Raw genomic sequence first — 15,428 nt, 5'->3', positions numbered from 1 at the left:
CATAAAAGTGACGTCTAATATACTTGAATAATATCGAAATAAAAATGTGCACAAACCTTTATGGTCAACAGTTGCTCAAAACAGTCACACACGAACCGCAGCTGACGGTTTGAAAATTTAAACACCCCGTGACGTCATGCGCCTTTGAACCATCCGACCTGCAGCGGTACTGTAGGGCTTGTATATTTTCTATGAAAATGTTTATTATCTCAATTAAAAGTCTAGTGTCGGTATGTGCGTATTTAAAATAGCGTTGAAATAATGTTTCCTTGAAAGAACTGCATTATCATGCATTATCTATTCACCGTTTAATCCTTGTTGTTAAATTGTTCCCTGCACGCAACAGCATTGTGGTATGGTCCCGTTGTACCCGGAAGTAAATTAACATTTTTCTCATCATGCGCGCAGGGTTTGAACAACAGTAAGGGAAGAAGAATTGATCTGTATCAAGGATAGAAAACATGGGTATGGGTGTTTCTTTACCTTGGAGTATCTCATGTATTGTCAAACTAGTATGTAATGTAGTGAGTTTACTTTGATACGCGTAGCTGCTAAGCTACTGTTTTAGATGTTGGCTATTTTGGTGTGTTTTCGCCTAGCGTTAAGTCAGATCTTCTTGTCTTGCGATTATTATAAAGTTTGTAAAAGATGACACCCAGAGTACATGTAATGATTGCCATGTTATCATGTTTTCAGACATTTCGGACGATCGATGTTGGAAAAAACCCAAACAAAAATCTTCTGTTTACACACATTTATGCAAACGTTTCGGCACCTACCAGGAAACTTGTTTGATTTGGTGGTATCTAACTGTGGTTCTCAAACTCAACTTGAGAAACAGCAAACACCTAGGGCTAGAGTAAACCATAACTGAAATAGGATTAAACCCAGACCAAAGTAATCAACTAACACGAACGAGAGCAAAAATTAGTAATTACTGTAAATTCAGAACAAACATTGAAAACAATACTTCAACTGAGGAGTTGGAGCCCCTGGAGCAGCTCATACCACCAGTAGCCTCCATGTACCTTCAGTTATCGCAGTCACTACCCTAGATTCATGAATGTAATGAAGCCACCTGCAAATGGTCTGCGCCGTAAATGATGATGATGATGATGCATGTATTTCTTATGTAATACAGGTACTATGCATGAGGACAGCCGCAGCCCCAGCTACACGGTGCCATGTGATGATTATGTTAATGTTGTCGAATTCAGCCCGTTCACTTCTGGGACTACTGCATCTCTATTAGCTTATGGTGGAAACCAGTATGTTGTGGTTGGAACTTGCCTCTTTCCGGTGAGATGGCCGACCACCTAAACATATATCAAATGTAATTTCTTAAGTAACTTAGTTACTTGTTTTACAGGAGGAGGATATGGACATTGATGGCATTGAATTTACTGTTCTTCGAGCTTTTCATCATGAAGTGCGTGTTGATGCTCTTGCATGGAGTCCAGAATCTTTCCTGGACCAAATTCCCCATATAAGGTTCTTATTTCATGCATTTTACTTAAGCACTTTAAATAGTTGTGGTAAAATGCTTGAAACATGTAAAGGATTTTATTTTCTGCTGTAAATTACTATAAGCGCGTTCACTGAAAATTGTGGACTTATTGTGGACACTTATGTTAAGGTAATGTCTTGCCACACATTTACAGTTTCTATGATTATCAAATACTGACTTGCTTGTCAATATTAAGATGCAGTTAAATTGGCTGCAATCTGTCATTGTTTAATAAAAGTGGTAGCATTAACAGTTATCAAATATCATGACAAATTATTTTAACCTCACACATGTCTGCTGTCTAAGTCACATGATTGCGTAATCATTGATTTTGTGCAATTGTTTGAATAATTGCAGGCTCTCTTACACAATGCCTGATTAAAGGGAAATATGCCGAGATGTTTATACGCCATTTAAACAATGCTATTATTTTACTGGGCACAGTGCACTGATTATTTCTATTTTGAAGATGCTTTTCTTCAGGAGATACTGCACATTGACAATCTATTATTTAACTTTTCTCCTAGGTTCTGCACTGCTGCAGCTGACAGAAGACTACGCTTATTGACTTCCGATCTTCAGGATAAGCATGAAGTTAAGGTAGTACAACACATAGACAAAAATTTATCAGTGTTGTCTGACGTTTCTATTTATTTATTTATTTATGAACATTTTATAAGAGGATCAGCCCCATTTAACAGTCCTTGGCTTATGTTGACTCTATAATGACTTGTAAATATTTTTTGTCGATGGGTAGGTGCTGGAAGGCCACACAAGCTACATTAACCATTTGGTGTTTGAGCCGACCGAGGGGAAACAAATCGCTTCTGTCAGTGATGATCACACTTGCAGGTTTAATTTTACTTTATTTTTGTGTATCTCATATGTGCAAATTGTATAAATATGAAAATACAGTGGGTATTTCAAATAGTAATTTGTACAAACTTAACCTAGACCAATCCTCATACTGTATGTCATAGACGGGAATATTCATGTTAAAAATCAACTTCTTAATTGTGGTTTTCTAAACCAGGAACCGAATGTCATAATTATTTTTATAACATTATTTGACCTAGTTCATTGCATGCTCATGATCTCTTCCTCTCCTCCTTCTGACTCTGTGGAGAAAATGGCAATGTGCTCCTTCTGCTGAAAGATTTAAATTCTGTCATGATGAGAAAACATGGGAGCAAGGGATGTATCAAGTTAACAGGGGAGGTCCTTGAGTCAGCCCACACAAACTGAGCTGGAAGGGAGAATGGGTGGGACATCTTCATATAATTTCAAGACCTTTTCATCACTGTTGCATTTGGCAGAGCTTAGCTTTGTCATCACTGTCCCCTGCAGTTGTGGGAACGCGACTGGTTGCCAACAGGAAATTTGACCTTGAACACCATAGGCAGGGAATCAGCTTCACTTCCTCTGAAGTGATTACCTTAAACCTATTGCTTTAGGTAGTAGTTGAACAAGTTCTTCAGTCACACAAACAGGGCCACCTAGGGATTAGATTTTGAACTGCATGATTCTTAAGTTTTATATAATGTTCTATGTGAATCTGGTTGCTTTTGTCTGATATTGGGACATTTATAAGACCAGCCTGTTCTTCTAGTTTAGTAGCCACCTCTAATGCTGCAGAAATGTGTTAAATTATTTGAATACATAAAGCAAAGGGAAACTTGGACACATCCTTGCTGTTAAGAACAGTGTGTACTTTAATCCTGGCTACTCTTTATGGTGGTGAGTATTTGATCTCGGTTTATCCCCGTGCCTTGAATCATTTACCCTGTTCTGTGCTGTAAAAATATTCCTTTCACACGGGGTACATCCGAAACTAGTTAATTGGTAAGAGGTATAGGGATAGGGCCGTCAGTTAGGAAGAAGGAAAAGGAGCCTCCACCTCCGTTCCTGCGCTGCAGAATAAAGGCTGTGCTGCGGGACAACTCCTATTTTATATTAAGTATAATCACATCTTGTATCCAATAGACTAAGCCTATAGCTTATATATTTATTAGAGATAATAAGGGCATGACAGTGAAACAGATCACATGTTTTAGTCCTTGTTCTTGTACCTGTATACTACTGTACAGGTACAAGAACATGTTTTAGTCCTTGTTTTGAGGTGATGAGGCAAGACTTTAGAACACTTATTTAGATTCTGCATGACCTGTTTTGTCAGCAACAATTCACACAATCCCATGTAATTGTGACAGGGTTTCCTTTCATTTCCACTCTTGTTTCAGGCTTGTTTCACATGTTTATTTTTTCAGTTGTACTTTTATTTAAAGGAATAGTTCACCGTTTTTCCATACTGAGATATGTTCTTACCTGGTCTTACACAAGTTGATGCGTACCTGCCTGGTCTTTGTGCATGTGCTCAGACACGCAAAAAGACTAGCGATGTTGTTGGCATTTGGCCTCTCCCAATGTATTCCTATAGCTCCAAACGGGGTGAAGTTGGAAGCTATCGCGCTCTTCTACGGGCACACACAAAGACCAAACAGGTATCAACTCATCCAAGCTCAGGTAAGAACATATCACAGTATGGAAATACTGTGAACTATTCCTTTTAAATTTGTATGACCCTCTCTGCTGATTTTACTATTGGAATGGAATTGATTTGACTATTCACTGATGGGTAGAACATTTACTAAAGTAACTTTTCTAAGACATTGTACCTCTATCAGCTGTGACAAATAATATTTTTAAGTAGGGATTGATGGTATGGCCCTTCATTGTTAAAAAAAAAAAAGAAGGGTGATAGACATTTCCAACAAAATCTCTGCATAAACAGCAAATGAATGCTCTTAATCCCAGGACCACCAAAAATAAGTATTATTAAAATACATTACAAATAATTCATTCAATTTATTGTAAAATATAAGATCGCTGTACACACCACAGTGTAATTCTATTTTCTAGTAAATATTTGTAAACATGGGAAATTTGTGATCATATCAGGTTTCTATGCACCTGATTCCTGGGGTCGCTCATGTAGAAGCAATTATGGGTACATTTTCCGGTGAGATGCCAGAAGTCGGACTGAGTCATTGATTTCCAGCGGTTTCTAGGGCGAGTTTTCGTTTCACATAGTGGTTTATTTCACATAGCGTTTTTTTTCACATAGTGGTTTATTTCACATAGCGATTTGTTTCACATAGTGGTTTATTTCACATAGCGATTTGTTTCACATAGTGGTTTATTTCACATAGCGCACAGCTAAGGAACATGTGCTGTTCGCTGTTGAATTAAAGAACAGAGAAAGTTACAATGTTTGGAACATGCTCCTGGACTAAACTGGGCTTACGCTGTGGCATTTTGGGGGCGATTTTAAATATACCAATGCGACTGACTCTCATACGAGGATATCACAGAAAGGCCATTAACTATCTAATAATAACTATTTGATGATAATATGAAAGATGTTACCACTTGACTTGCCAATGAAGTAGTGATGGGCGAGTGAAGCCACAGAGCTGTTTCACTCGCCCCTGTCGCCCATTGAACACTGACTTCTGTGATCAAACTTAAAGGATCTGCATCATGCTATTTTAGCCATTCCAAAGTAAAGTAAAGGCATTTATATGATATATTGTACCTCTACCACTATGGAGTACAAATTTTTGTAATAAATAGTATTTTGTGGAGGTATTTTTCAAACCCGGAAGACAAGATGCTTGGATTCAGTTAACTCCGCCCCTCTCCCCGAGTTGATGCAGCTGATGCAACTTTAGCAGTAGTAGAAATAGAAATATCACAGCAAAAAGTGAAGATACTTCACAGTACAGTTATAAGGACATTTGCAACACAGCTTCATAAATGGCTAACACGTGTTTTGATTGACTCACCACCGCTCCATCATCGCTGGTTATAGAAGTTTAATCCACTTTGGTTCTGTGTGTTTCAAAGCAATCTGCCTCAGGAAGAGCGATACAAGCTCCGGAGCGCCAAGTTTTTATGCATCACTACGATGATTTTAAGTTATAGAAAGAGCATAGCAACTATTTTTTGATGTTTCCGCCAAAACACGTAAATGTGGCACAATTAGGGCTAGGACAAAATTATCGGATTTCAATACCTTTTGCTGCAATACCAAGTATCGATACTTTGTATCACAATACTTTCTATACTTGGGTTTGGAGGCATTTTGTTTTTTGCACTTTGTTACATTTTGTGTTAATGCACTTTTCAATCTTAACATAAATGTCAAATGGCTTTGGTTTTTAAACTTTGGACACATTGTTTTTTTTTTACACATTTTGCTTATCATTATTACTTACTGTATCGCAAAATACATAGACTGACTGTAGCTCAGTTGTAAACTGAAAATGTGAAGATCTCTGCGAATATTTGAGCAATTAACACAAAACAAAAAGTGTGTTTTGCTTAGTGTTTTGCTGAGTACTTTAGGCTCTTCAAGCCTAAAGTACCACATCTGAGTAAAGTCTTTGTGAAAGATCGCACCATGGGAACATATTCGCAGGGGTTAGGTGGGAACAACTTGACCACCGTCTTTCCGGGTCATACCGGAAATTCCACCAATAATGGATACTTTAATTTTGTTTAAACTGGAAAGTGGGGGATTTTTACAGATCACTGTGAACCACAACAAAAATAGCATTGTATTCATTTTTTTTTTTTTCAGAGTGCACGGATCTAGATTTTGCAATTAATTTGAACGTGTGTGGGTTTGTTTTTTTAACACTAATATCTCAGAAGCAAGATGTTAGTATTGAATCTTAATTAATTAAAGACATCCGTTCATTTCTGTTGAGTATCTTTAAAATGTAACCTATGTGTGTAACACAATGTAACATGTGTTTTTGTCTTTAGAGTGTGGGACCTAGATGGAAATGAGCACTCTACTCTTAGACTTTCCTCTCCAGGCATCAGTGTGTGCTGGCATCCGGAAGAAGTCTTTAAAGTATGAAATTGATTTTAAAGGCCTGTTTTACCATCCGCTAAAATCATATAGCAGTGTCAATGATGTTAACCCTGTTCTATATCTTTAGTTAATGGTGGCAGAAAAGAAGGGCACAATACGTTTCTACGATCTTGTAAACCAGCAGGCGATTTTGTCACTGGACTGTGGCCAGTCACCACTAATGTCAGCTGACTGGTGCCTCACCAACACCATTAAAGTTGGTGCTGTGGCAGGAAATGACTGGCTCATCTGGGACATAACTCGCTCCAGGTCACTAGGCAATATGTGGCTGCTGGTGAGACACTGTTGTTATAAAAACTAAATGTTCTTGTTTTTATAGTTATCCACAAGAGAAAAGACCTGCTCATATAGATAAAGCACACTTATTTAAGTAAGTTTTCAGTACACAGACATATGACAGACATGTGACTACAAATTGAAATATCAAATGCTGTTGCTGACGTATTTTTCTGTGGTAAACCGTAGGTGGTCACGAGCAAATGAAAATCTCTTTGCAACCACTGGGTGTCCTGGAAAGATCAATAGTCAGTTACTTATCCATCATCTGGGACATCCACAGGTTTGACATTTTTATCTACATTTCCTCTTCTCTTTACACTTGAGTCTCGTGTCACATATTTCTGTCTTTTAGCCTGTAATGATTGGATCTGCAGCAGTTGGATCAGGACTCAGCTGGCATCGCACTCTCCCACTCTGTGTGATTGGCGGGGACAGGAAGCTTTGCTTTTGGGTGACTGAAATGTAAATGTCTCCACTAAACTTTCCTGTTGAATGGCTTGTTAATTTGTATCTATTCATTATATTAATAAACTATTTTCGATGATGTAACCACTTTTCTCAATGGGGGGATTGGCAGCGCAGTGGTTTATGGAATGGCACATAGCTCCTAACTGCTGGTGAGAAACCTAATCCAAATTATTATGCAAATTGGATTTTTGTGTCAAAAAGGTAAAAAAAAAAAAAACAATAATAATGAAACTCATGGATGGTTTTGTGTCTCGGGGCTCTATGAATCACTGACATTAATCTCAGAGACCTGGGATGATTCGTTTTCAGGTTAAGCCCAGTTAAGGGAAAAACTGCTGAAAAAGGGTGTTCCACTTTATTATGCAGATCATCATTTTCAAGCAGTATGGGAAAGAAAAAGGGTCTTTCTGATGATGAAAAGCGTGAAATAGTTGAATGCCTTGGTCTAGGTATGAAAACCTTTGATATTTCATGAAAGATGAAGCATAATCATCATACTGATAAGAGATTTGTGGATGATTCAGAGCACACTCGGGTTTGTGCAGATAAAGGCACAATATGGACGGTTTCTGCCAGACAAACACATCAGATTAAGAGAACAGATGCTACAAAGCAGCAAACAGGTATTTGAAGCTGCTGGTGCCTCTGGAGTCTCCCGAACATCAAGGTGTAGGACCCTCCAGAGGCTGCAGTTGTGCATAAACCTTCTAACCGGGCCTCCCCTAAACTGTTAATTGAAGCTGATGAACAGAAACGGCTGCAACGGGCTCAGAAATACATGAGGACTCATTTTCAAACAGTCTTGTTCACTGATGAGGCCGTGTAGCCCTGGATGGTCAAATCAATGGAGTAGGATGGTTGGTGAATGGCCACAATGTCCCAACAAGGCTGTGACGTCAGTAAGGAGGTGGCGGAGTCATGTTTTGGGCCAGAATCATGAGGAGAGAGCTGGTCGGCCCCTTTAGGCCCTTTTAGGCTGACCACTGTCTTCTACCTCTGCATCACTGGCTGCCATGGGCATAAAAGGAGAGAAACTCATGATGTGGACCCCATCCTCCCCTGGCCTCAACATTTGGAGCCTCAACAACAACAAAAATTCTATGAGTGTGGGAGGCAGTTTTCATCCAAACAGCAGCTCTGGGAGGCTATTCTGACATCCTGCAAACAAATCCAAGCAGAAACTGTCCAAAAACTCACAAGTTTAATGGATTTAAGAATTTTGAAGCTGCTTTCACACAAGGGCTCCTATGGTAAAATATAACTTGACCTGTTAATATTTTTTTGATTGAGATAGCTTTTGATTTCAGTAAATACCTCCTAATGCTACAAATTCAACAAATGACCATTTTCAGTTAATTACAAGCTTTAAAATGTATTGAAACGATGAGTTGCATAATAATTTGGAACAGTAGATTTTGAGGTTTTTACTATATTTATTTTGGGAAAAAATACTGTTATCACTAGGAATTTTTTTCCACCACATTTAAAGGATCCTCTACCAGTTAAAGACTTGAAAATTATGCTGACTCTCATTTGAGTTGACAATTTAGAAAATCTTAGAAAAATGTCATTTGCATAATAATTTGGAACGCAGTGTATACCCTTCATCGAGTGCTCGAGGGTTTGTGGGAGTTCGCCTAACCAGTCCACATGTGTTTTGTGGATCTGGAGAAAGCGTTTGACTGCCTCCCCTTGTGGTGCCCTGTGGGGGGTGCTCCGGGAGTATGGGGTCCGGGGCCCTCTGCTAAGGGCTGTCCGTTCCCTGTACGACAGCAGCAGGAGCTTGGTTCGCATTGCCGGCAGTAAGTCAGACCTGTTCCCGGTGCGTGTTGGTCTCCGCCAGGGCTGCCCTTTGTCACCGGTTCTGTTCATTACCTTCATGGACAGAATTTCTAGGCGCAGCCAGGGGCCGGAGGGGGTCCGGTTTGGGAGCCTCAGGATTTCATCTCTGCTGTTTGCAGATGATGTTGTTCTGTTGGCTTCAACAAACCAGGACCTTCAGCACGCTCTGGGGCGGTTTGCAGCCGAGTGTGTAGCGGCCGGGATGAGGATCAGCACCTCCAAATCTGAGGCCATGGTTCTCCACCGGAAAAAGGTGGTTTCCCCTCTTCAGGTCGGTGGGGAGTCCTTACCTCAAGTGGAGGAGTTCAAGTATCTCGGAGTCTTGTTCACGAGTGAGGGACGGATGGAGCGTGAGATCGATAGACGGATCGGTGCGGCGTCAGCAGTGATGCGGTCGCTGTATCGGTCTGTCGTGGTGAAGAGGGAGCTGAGTCGGGGGCAAAGCTCTCGATTTACCGATCGATCTACGTTCCCACTCTCACATATGGTCATGAGATTTGGGTAATGACCGAAAGGACAAGATCGCGAATACAAGCGGCCGAAATGAGTTTCCTTCGCAGGGTGGCTGGGCGCACCCTTCGAGATCGGGTGAGGAGCTCAGTTACTCGAGAGGAGCTCGGAGTAGAGTCGCTGCTCCTTCACGTCGAAAGGAGCCAGCTGAGGTGGCTAGGGCATCTGTTTCAGATGACAAAAAAAAAAGGTCTGATTCGCAGGTATTATACTTTAAGCCATAAGCTAGAATAAACACAGGTACTACTGTTTTTAAAGTTAAAATTCTTGAGAGTACCTATTGTAAATGACAGGCATTTTTCCCAATAAAAAATGATGAACAGGTGTGCATGCATTGGGAAGTCTGGGCATCTCTGCTCAGACTGCCGCAAATGCGATGGATGGATGAATGGATGGATGGATACAGTTAATTAAAATGAGAAGCTTTTTTTATTCTAAATAGTTGCATGTATTTAGTTAGGCCAGTGTTTTTCAACTACTGTGCCGTGGCACACTAGTGTGCCGTGAGATATTGTCTGGTGTGCCTTGGGAAATTATCCAATCTCACCTAGTTGTTGTTGTTTTTTGTTTTTTTTTAAACAAATGCATTATTATCCACAAATAATGTACCGTTTTCGAGTGTCTATGCTGTCTAGTGATCGGCAGAGTAACCTATTATACTCTTCCATATCAGGTAGCCTAGTTAAAAAGACAAGAGAATTAGTGATATTGAGGCATTGTGGCTAGTGAGACTATACGGTGTTCCTAGCCAAGACACTTTGATGAGAACATTTTCTGCTGGTTGTGTGCCTCGTGATTATTTCAATGAATAAAAGTGCCTTGGATCAACAAAGGTTGAAAAACACTGAGTTAGGCAACTGTTTGTTCACAGGGGACCTTTATGTTTGAGCTCAAAATTAACTTCACTTTTGGCTCATTTTGTTTTGACTTTATTCACGTGAACCAGCATCCAAAATCCATATAAATCACAATCAGCCTGCTCATTGCATTCAATTCAACATCTCGGAATCCAGACTTGAGCGCTGCGCATTGATTAGCGGTCAACAAAAATGACGGCTACCCAACTTTCCTCTCTCCGAACCCGCTGTCCAGTGAGTGTGCACCTTTCACATCTAGGTACTCGCTCAACGCAACTAATCATAATGTTCTCCACACGGGAGCAGCAGATATGCACATTGCTCTCGCCGGTACATTTCTTTTTTACTATCGCCATCTGGTGGTTGTACCTGGTACTAAACAACAGGCAGGTCCTTAGAAACAGAAGCCTAGGCAAAACTTCAAAGGAGAATCTTCCCTGACCCGGGTGGGGAGGTGGCTGTAGTTACTTTACATGTGTGAGAGCCATCAGAGGGAATGTTATACTATTCTCTCTGATGGCACTTTATGACAAAAAAAGAGTCACATGTAAAAATATATTTCTTTATTTTTGTGTTCACATAATTTGGATTGTAAGCAGCACACACATTTGTCTACAGTGCTACAGTAGGCTTACACACTGAGCTTCTCTAATGCATGCTGTAGAGTCCTCAGATCTTCCCTCATTTGACTCAGGGCAGTCTTGATCTTGCTGGGCTGGTCCAGTACTTCCACTCTGCATGTAAATGGGTCATAACACACTGCAAAAGGCCGCTTGATACCAGCTGCATACCTCCTGTTAAAAAAAAGAACACAAATGTAACTTTGCAATGTAATCTAACAGCACATAAGTGTTTAACCCTGCATCTTTACCTATTTGCTCAAAATTATTGGGTAAGTTTCACACTATAAACTTCATTTCGTACACAATGCACCACTTAAAGTCCTTGTTTGCACTTGTCTAAGTTTTAATTGTGTGCACTTACCTGATTTTAATTTTGGCATCTTCCAAGCTTTCAGACACATAGTAAATAGGTTGATAAGTCTGGTCTTGGTATGGCTGTACCGCAGTCTCCTCTGGATTGAATGGCTTATACTTGGGCTCATTAGATAGGGCATACTGCACAGCAAAAAAATACATATACATTTCAGCAATTTGTATAGTACCAAAAAGGGTCTGGTCTATCTAACACACTTACTATGAGTTCCCCATAAGAGGACAGTAGTCCAGCTCCATAGGCTTTGACAGTCCCGTTCTGTTTGCAGAGTCCAAACTCCACAGTAAACCAGTACAACTGTAAAAGATGGACCACAATAGTTCATCCAACATCTTCCACTACGGAGCAAGAGACTATAGCATGACCTGAAAGTCAACTAACTTAAAGGAATGGGCCACCGTTTTTCCATACTGAGATATGTTCTTCCCTTAGCTTAGACAAGTTGATGCATACCTGTCTTGTCTTTGTGTGTGCGCTCACTCACGCAAATGTTGTTAGCATTTAGCCTCTCCCAGCATAGGTGTAGCTCCAAACTGGGGTGAAGTTAGAAGCTACCAAGCTGTTCCACCTTTTTTACCTATTTTAATACAGTTACGTGAAACTTTACACGATCCAAGTCTAGTTACACAAAAGTACAGATGTTACGCCTCACAATCCCCTTTTTAGCCGCTTAGAAAATCGACATGTTTAATTTTGTGTAACTAGACTTGGATCGTGTAACGTTTCACATTACTGTATTTAAATAGGGAACAGCTTGGTAGCTTCTAACGTCACCCCGGTTTGGAGCCATACCTTTGCTGGGAGAGGCAACACATTTTGTGACTGAGTGCACACACAAAGATCAGACAGGTATGAATCAACTCGTCTAAGCTCAGGTAAGAACATATGGTGGAAAAACGGTGGCCTGTTCCTTTAACTCATTAGGTTCATAATAAATTATGACTATTAAACTCACTGTTGACAGCTTCTCTATTTCCTCTTCTGATGCACCCAGTGAGGCCAATCCAATCTCCTGGAAAACGTAATATTAGTAGGAGTAGGACTAGTAGTTTTCTGGCTCAACGATCTTGTTAACTTACCTGCGAGAACTGTGCAAATTCTTTATCTGCCAACATGGGAATATGGCCGAGCAGTTCATGACAGCAATCTCTGTAAAAGTGAAAAACATGTCTTTGAATTGTAAAATGACCACAGATTGGCAGTTTATTATATGTCAAGTTGACTTACGGTTCAGGGGAGTGCATGGGCGCAGAGGAGTGACGGATGTACTGTGTGCACTGAAAAACTCTGAAAGCCAAACTGGCAAGAAAGTCTCTGGCTGATAAGAGTCCCGCCACGGGGCGCAGCTGGAACCCTGTCTTTTCTGACAAGACAAAAACAAAATGTTAGGCCTGTTTAGAAATCCATGCAATAGCCTACAGTATCTTTAGTAAGGGGGTCACCTTTCAGAAATGCGGAGATGTCTCTGAGTTGAGGGATACGCTCTTCGCTGTAGCCACACTCTGCCTCAAGCTGCTGAAGACCTTCTAGAAACTGACGACAGGCCAGACTTGGATAAATGCTGCGGAGCTTCAGGTAAATCTCTCTCCTATTTGGCAAAATGACAACATTATAGTTTACACCTCCACATTAATGCACCGTTCTTATATTACAGTAAAAAGCTTTACCATGTGGATACCTCATCTTCTGTATACTCCACATAAGGTAAAGGGTCTCCCCTGGAAAAAAGTTTAAATGTTTAACAAAATTAATAGATAGGCCTACAGCAGACACGCATTTCACAAATGGACTTACTGCTTATATCCAAAGGCAAGCTCAGAAATGTATGCACGTCTTTTCCTATATTCTGAATCACTGTAACCCTGAAAAACAAACACAGTACAAATTAATACAGATTTTCCTCCACTTCTGATGTGAAAGTTATGAGAAAGGTTAAGAGCTCACAGGGTGATCGCAGTCCATTTCAGGATCAAATTTGGTTATTAATGAGTTACACTGGTCCAGATCTTTAATCCGCTTGGGAAACCAGGGAACTGCATTGGTAGAGAGAAAGTAAGTCATAGGGCTTCTTCGGAGATGAGATAACGGTTCAAGTGTATCTTACCCTTTTCCTCCGGAATTGTGCACACATCATCTGCCACTTTCTTGAGTGAGTTTAAGAACACATCGAGGTCAGAGCTGTGGACCTCACATTTAATTAAAAACTCAAGATCTGAGCCGCTGTTTTTCTGCTTCCTCCCTGGTCGACTTTCAATATGAAGAAGCTTTGCCTCAAATGTCTGTAAGGATCACAATAAAAAAACAATTACACTTGTAACTCTATGAACATGAAATATAGACCATCATGTAGAATAAATATACAACAATTAAAATGTAAATATATATCTCTCTATCTATTCTTTGGCTTCGAAAACAAAGCATCATCCAAAAAGGCGCATTGGGTCAGTCATGAATAATGTTCACTTACTTCAAATATCTTTCCAGTTTTGAAGAAGCCTGCATTTTTCTGATTGTTTAGGGTGAAGAGGAGGTTGAGAGAGACTTTGCCTTGTTTCTCCTCAAACACAAAGTTGTCTCCAAACCTGGATGGCTCCGGGGAGATGGAAGAGGTGCTGCTGCGGTCCCGTCGTGCGTCCTCTATCAGGCTCTGTTTCCTGCCGCTGAAGGGCACTGCCGGTACCCCCTCTGTCTTCATTCTGTGAGAGCTCAGATGTGCTGCTCCAATGAGACCAAATCATTACGGTGAGCGGTTAAATATCCCCGTGTCTGAAGACGTTATGGAAATGAGCTGCGCAAGTGCATGATTGTTTTTTTTTTTTTCTTTAGACTTTTGCGTCACACGGAGGACACAGGGCTTTTGGTGATAAAAATAGAGCAGTTATAGGCACATACTGATCAAAAGTAATTGCTTGAGTCTGTATAAAGCATCTTTTCGATTGTAAGATGGTGTTTGTATGGTAAAATCTTTTGAGCAATGAAAGCCAAATGAGATGAGTGCATTATTTCAAAAAAATATTGGGATACCTGATATAGAATAAGGAAAAACCTTTCAGAATTTTTAATGATTCTACTCAAAATATTTACACAATACTCTGGTCTCTACAAAAAAATATAATCCAGACTCAAAGGATTGAAAAACTGAAAATTTACGGTGTCACAATTACTGGCACCCTTTTAGTCATCATTTTTGTATTAATCGTTTACCCATGTAACTGCTGATGAGGTGAGAGAAAACATTAGCAAACATTTGAGCACATTCTTTAACACAGAACCTCTCTCTATTGTATCCAGTCAGTAGAACTGGTATTAGTATGGTTGCCCCAAGTTTTCAATGGAATTCCTTAGATAGACATGTCCAGACTTTGATTTTCTCAGCCCAGGTCATTGGAAATGGGTGAGTGTGAGGGACTTTTCCACATAGCTATCAGTGTGTATGTCAAACACACCTCAAGTGTTGGACTGATGAACAAAGGAGTTCCTCAATCTGACCTTATTAAAGCGTGGCATACAGTACCGCCGCCCTGGTTCAGAACATGGCTGGGGTCTGAGGTGATGTTCTTAGCCAGCCACAATGTGTTGTTATGGTACGTGGCCTCGTACTGTCCATCCACGGGCTGTCTTACAATCTTTGCCATTATGCCGTTTTCAAAGAGGGACTCTTCTAGAGTTTAGGTTCCCTGAAGCCAACCTCCTGACAGTGCGCAGAGATATATGTTAGACACTCGTCCTCTTCCAGTTTATATAAATATGGACAATGTGTCCCCTGTTTGTGGCACCATGTTAGTAACCCCATAAAACAAGTACTGATAAATGACCAATTGTGTCGAATGAGCTGGTGTATCTGAGAGAAGCTTCTTCTTAGCTCTTCTGGCCAGAACATGTAACTCAGTCGACAATTTAAGCTTCACAACAATAATACAAATACATTTCTGCTTTTTCTCATCCTTAGTTGAACATTTTTGTAAATATTGTCTCATGTCTCAAATAAGATATTCTGCATCAAGGATAACTTCATGCTACCCTCTAC

At 40.3% G+C, this 15,428-nt stretch overlaps 2 protein-coding genes across 3 annotated transcripts; one reads left to right on the top strand and one right to left on the bottom strand.

Moving 5' to 3' along the window:
- Positions 1 to 358: 358 nt before the first annotated feature.
- Positions 359 to 7,233, top strand: nup37 (nucleoporin 37). Of its 2 annotated transcripts, none has more exons than XM_079582399.1 (10): positions 359 to 471; positions 1,142 to 1,299; positions 1,370 to 1,491; positions 2,035 to 2,107; positions 2,265 to 2,359; positions 6,338 to 6,428; positions 6,517 to 6,698; positions 6,769 to 6,819; positions 6,915 to 7,008; positions 7,081 to 7,233. In XM_079582399.1, the coding sequence occupies exons 1-10, from the start codon at positions 462 to 464 to the stop codon at positions 7,192 to 7,194; spliced, it is 990 nt and encodes a 329-aa protein (XP_079438525.1). In that variant the 5' UTR covers positions 359 to 461; the 3' UTR covers positions 7,195 to 7,233. The 2 variants fall into 2 exon arrangements, with proteins under 2 accessions (XP_079438525.1, XP_079438526.1); XM_079582400.1 differs by having other exon boundaries at positions 361 to 465.
- Positions 7,234 to 10,977: 3,744 nt separating this feature from the next.
- th2 (tyrosine hydroxylase 2) lies at positions 10,978 to 14,197 on the bottom strand. Its single transcript, XM_079582942.1, has 12 exons — positions 13,869 to 14,197; positions 13,506 to 13,680; positions 13,346 to 13,434; positions 13,196 to 13,263; positions 13,069 to 13,119; positions 12,844 to 12,989; positions 12,629 to 12,764; positions 12,481 to 12,550; positions 12,357 to 12,413; positions 11,603 to 11,698; positions 11,390 to 11,523; positions 10,978 to 11,199 (listed from the first exon to the last, which is right to left on the bottom strand). The coding sequence occupies exons 1-12, from the start codon at positions 14,094 to 14,096 to the stop codon at positions 11,037 to 11,039; spliced, it is 1,413 nt and encodes a 470-aa protein (XP_079439068.1). The 5' UTR covers positions 14,097 to 14,197; the 3' UTR covers positions 10,978 to 11,036.
- Positions 14,198 to 15,428: the final 1,231 nt, after the last annotated feature.

The sequence above is a fragment of the Gobius niger genome (genome assembly GCF_951799975.1).
Source record: "Gobius niger genome assembly, chromosome: 2".
In the NCBI taxonomy this organism is placed as follows: Eukaryota; Metazoa; Chordata; class Actinopteri; order Gobiiformes; family Gobiidae; genus Gobius; species Gobius niger.
The sequence above is the reverse complement of the archived record's forward strand: the minus strand, read 5'-3'. Positions and strand labels throughout refer to the sequence as shown.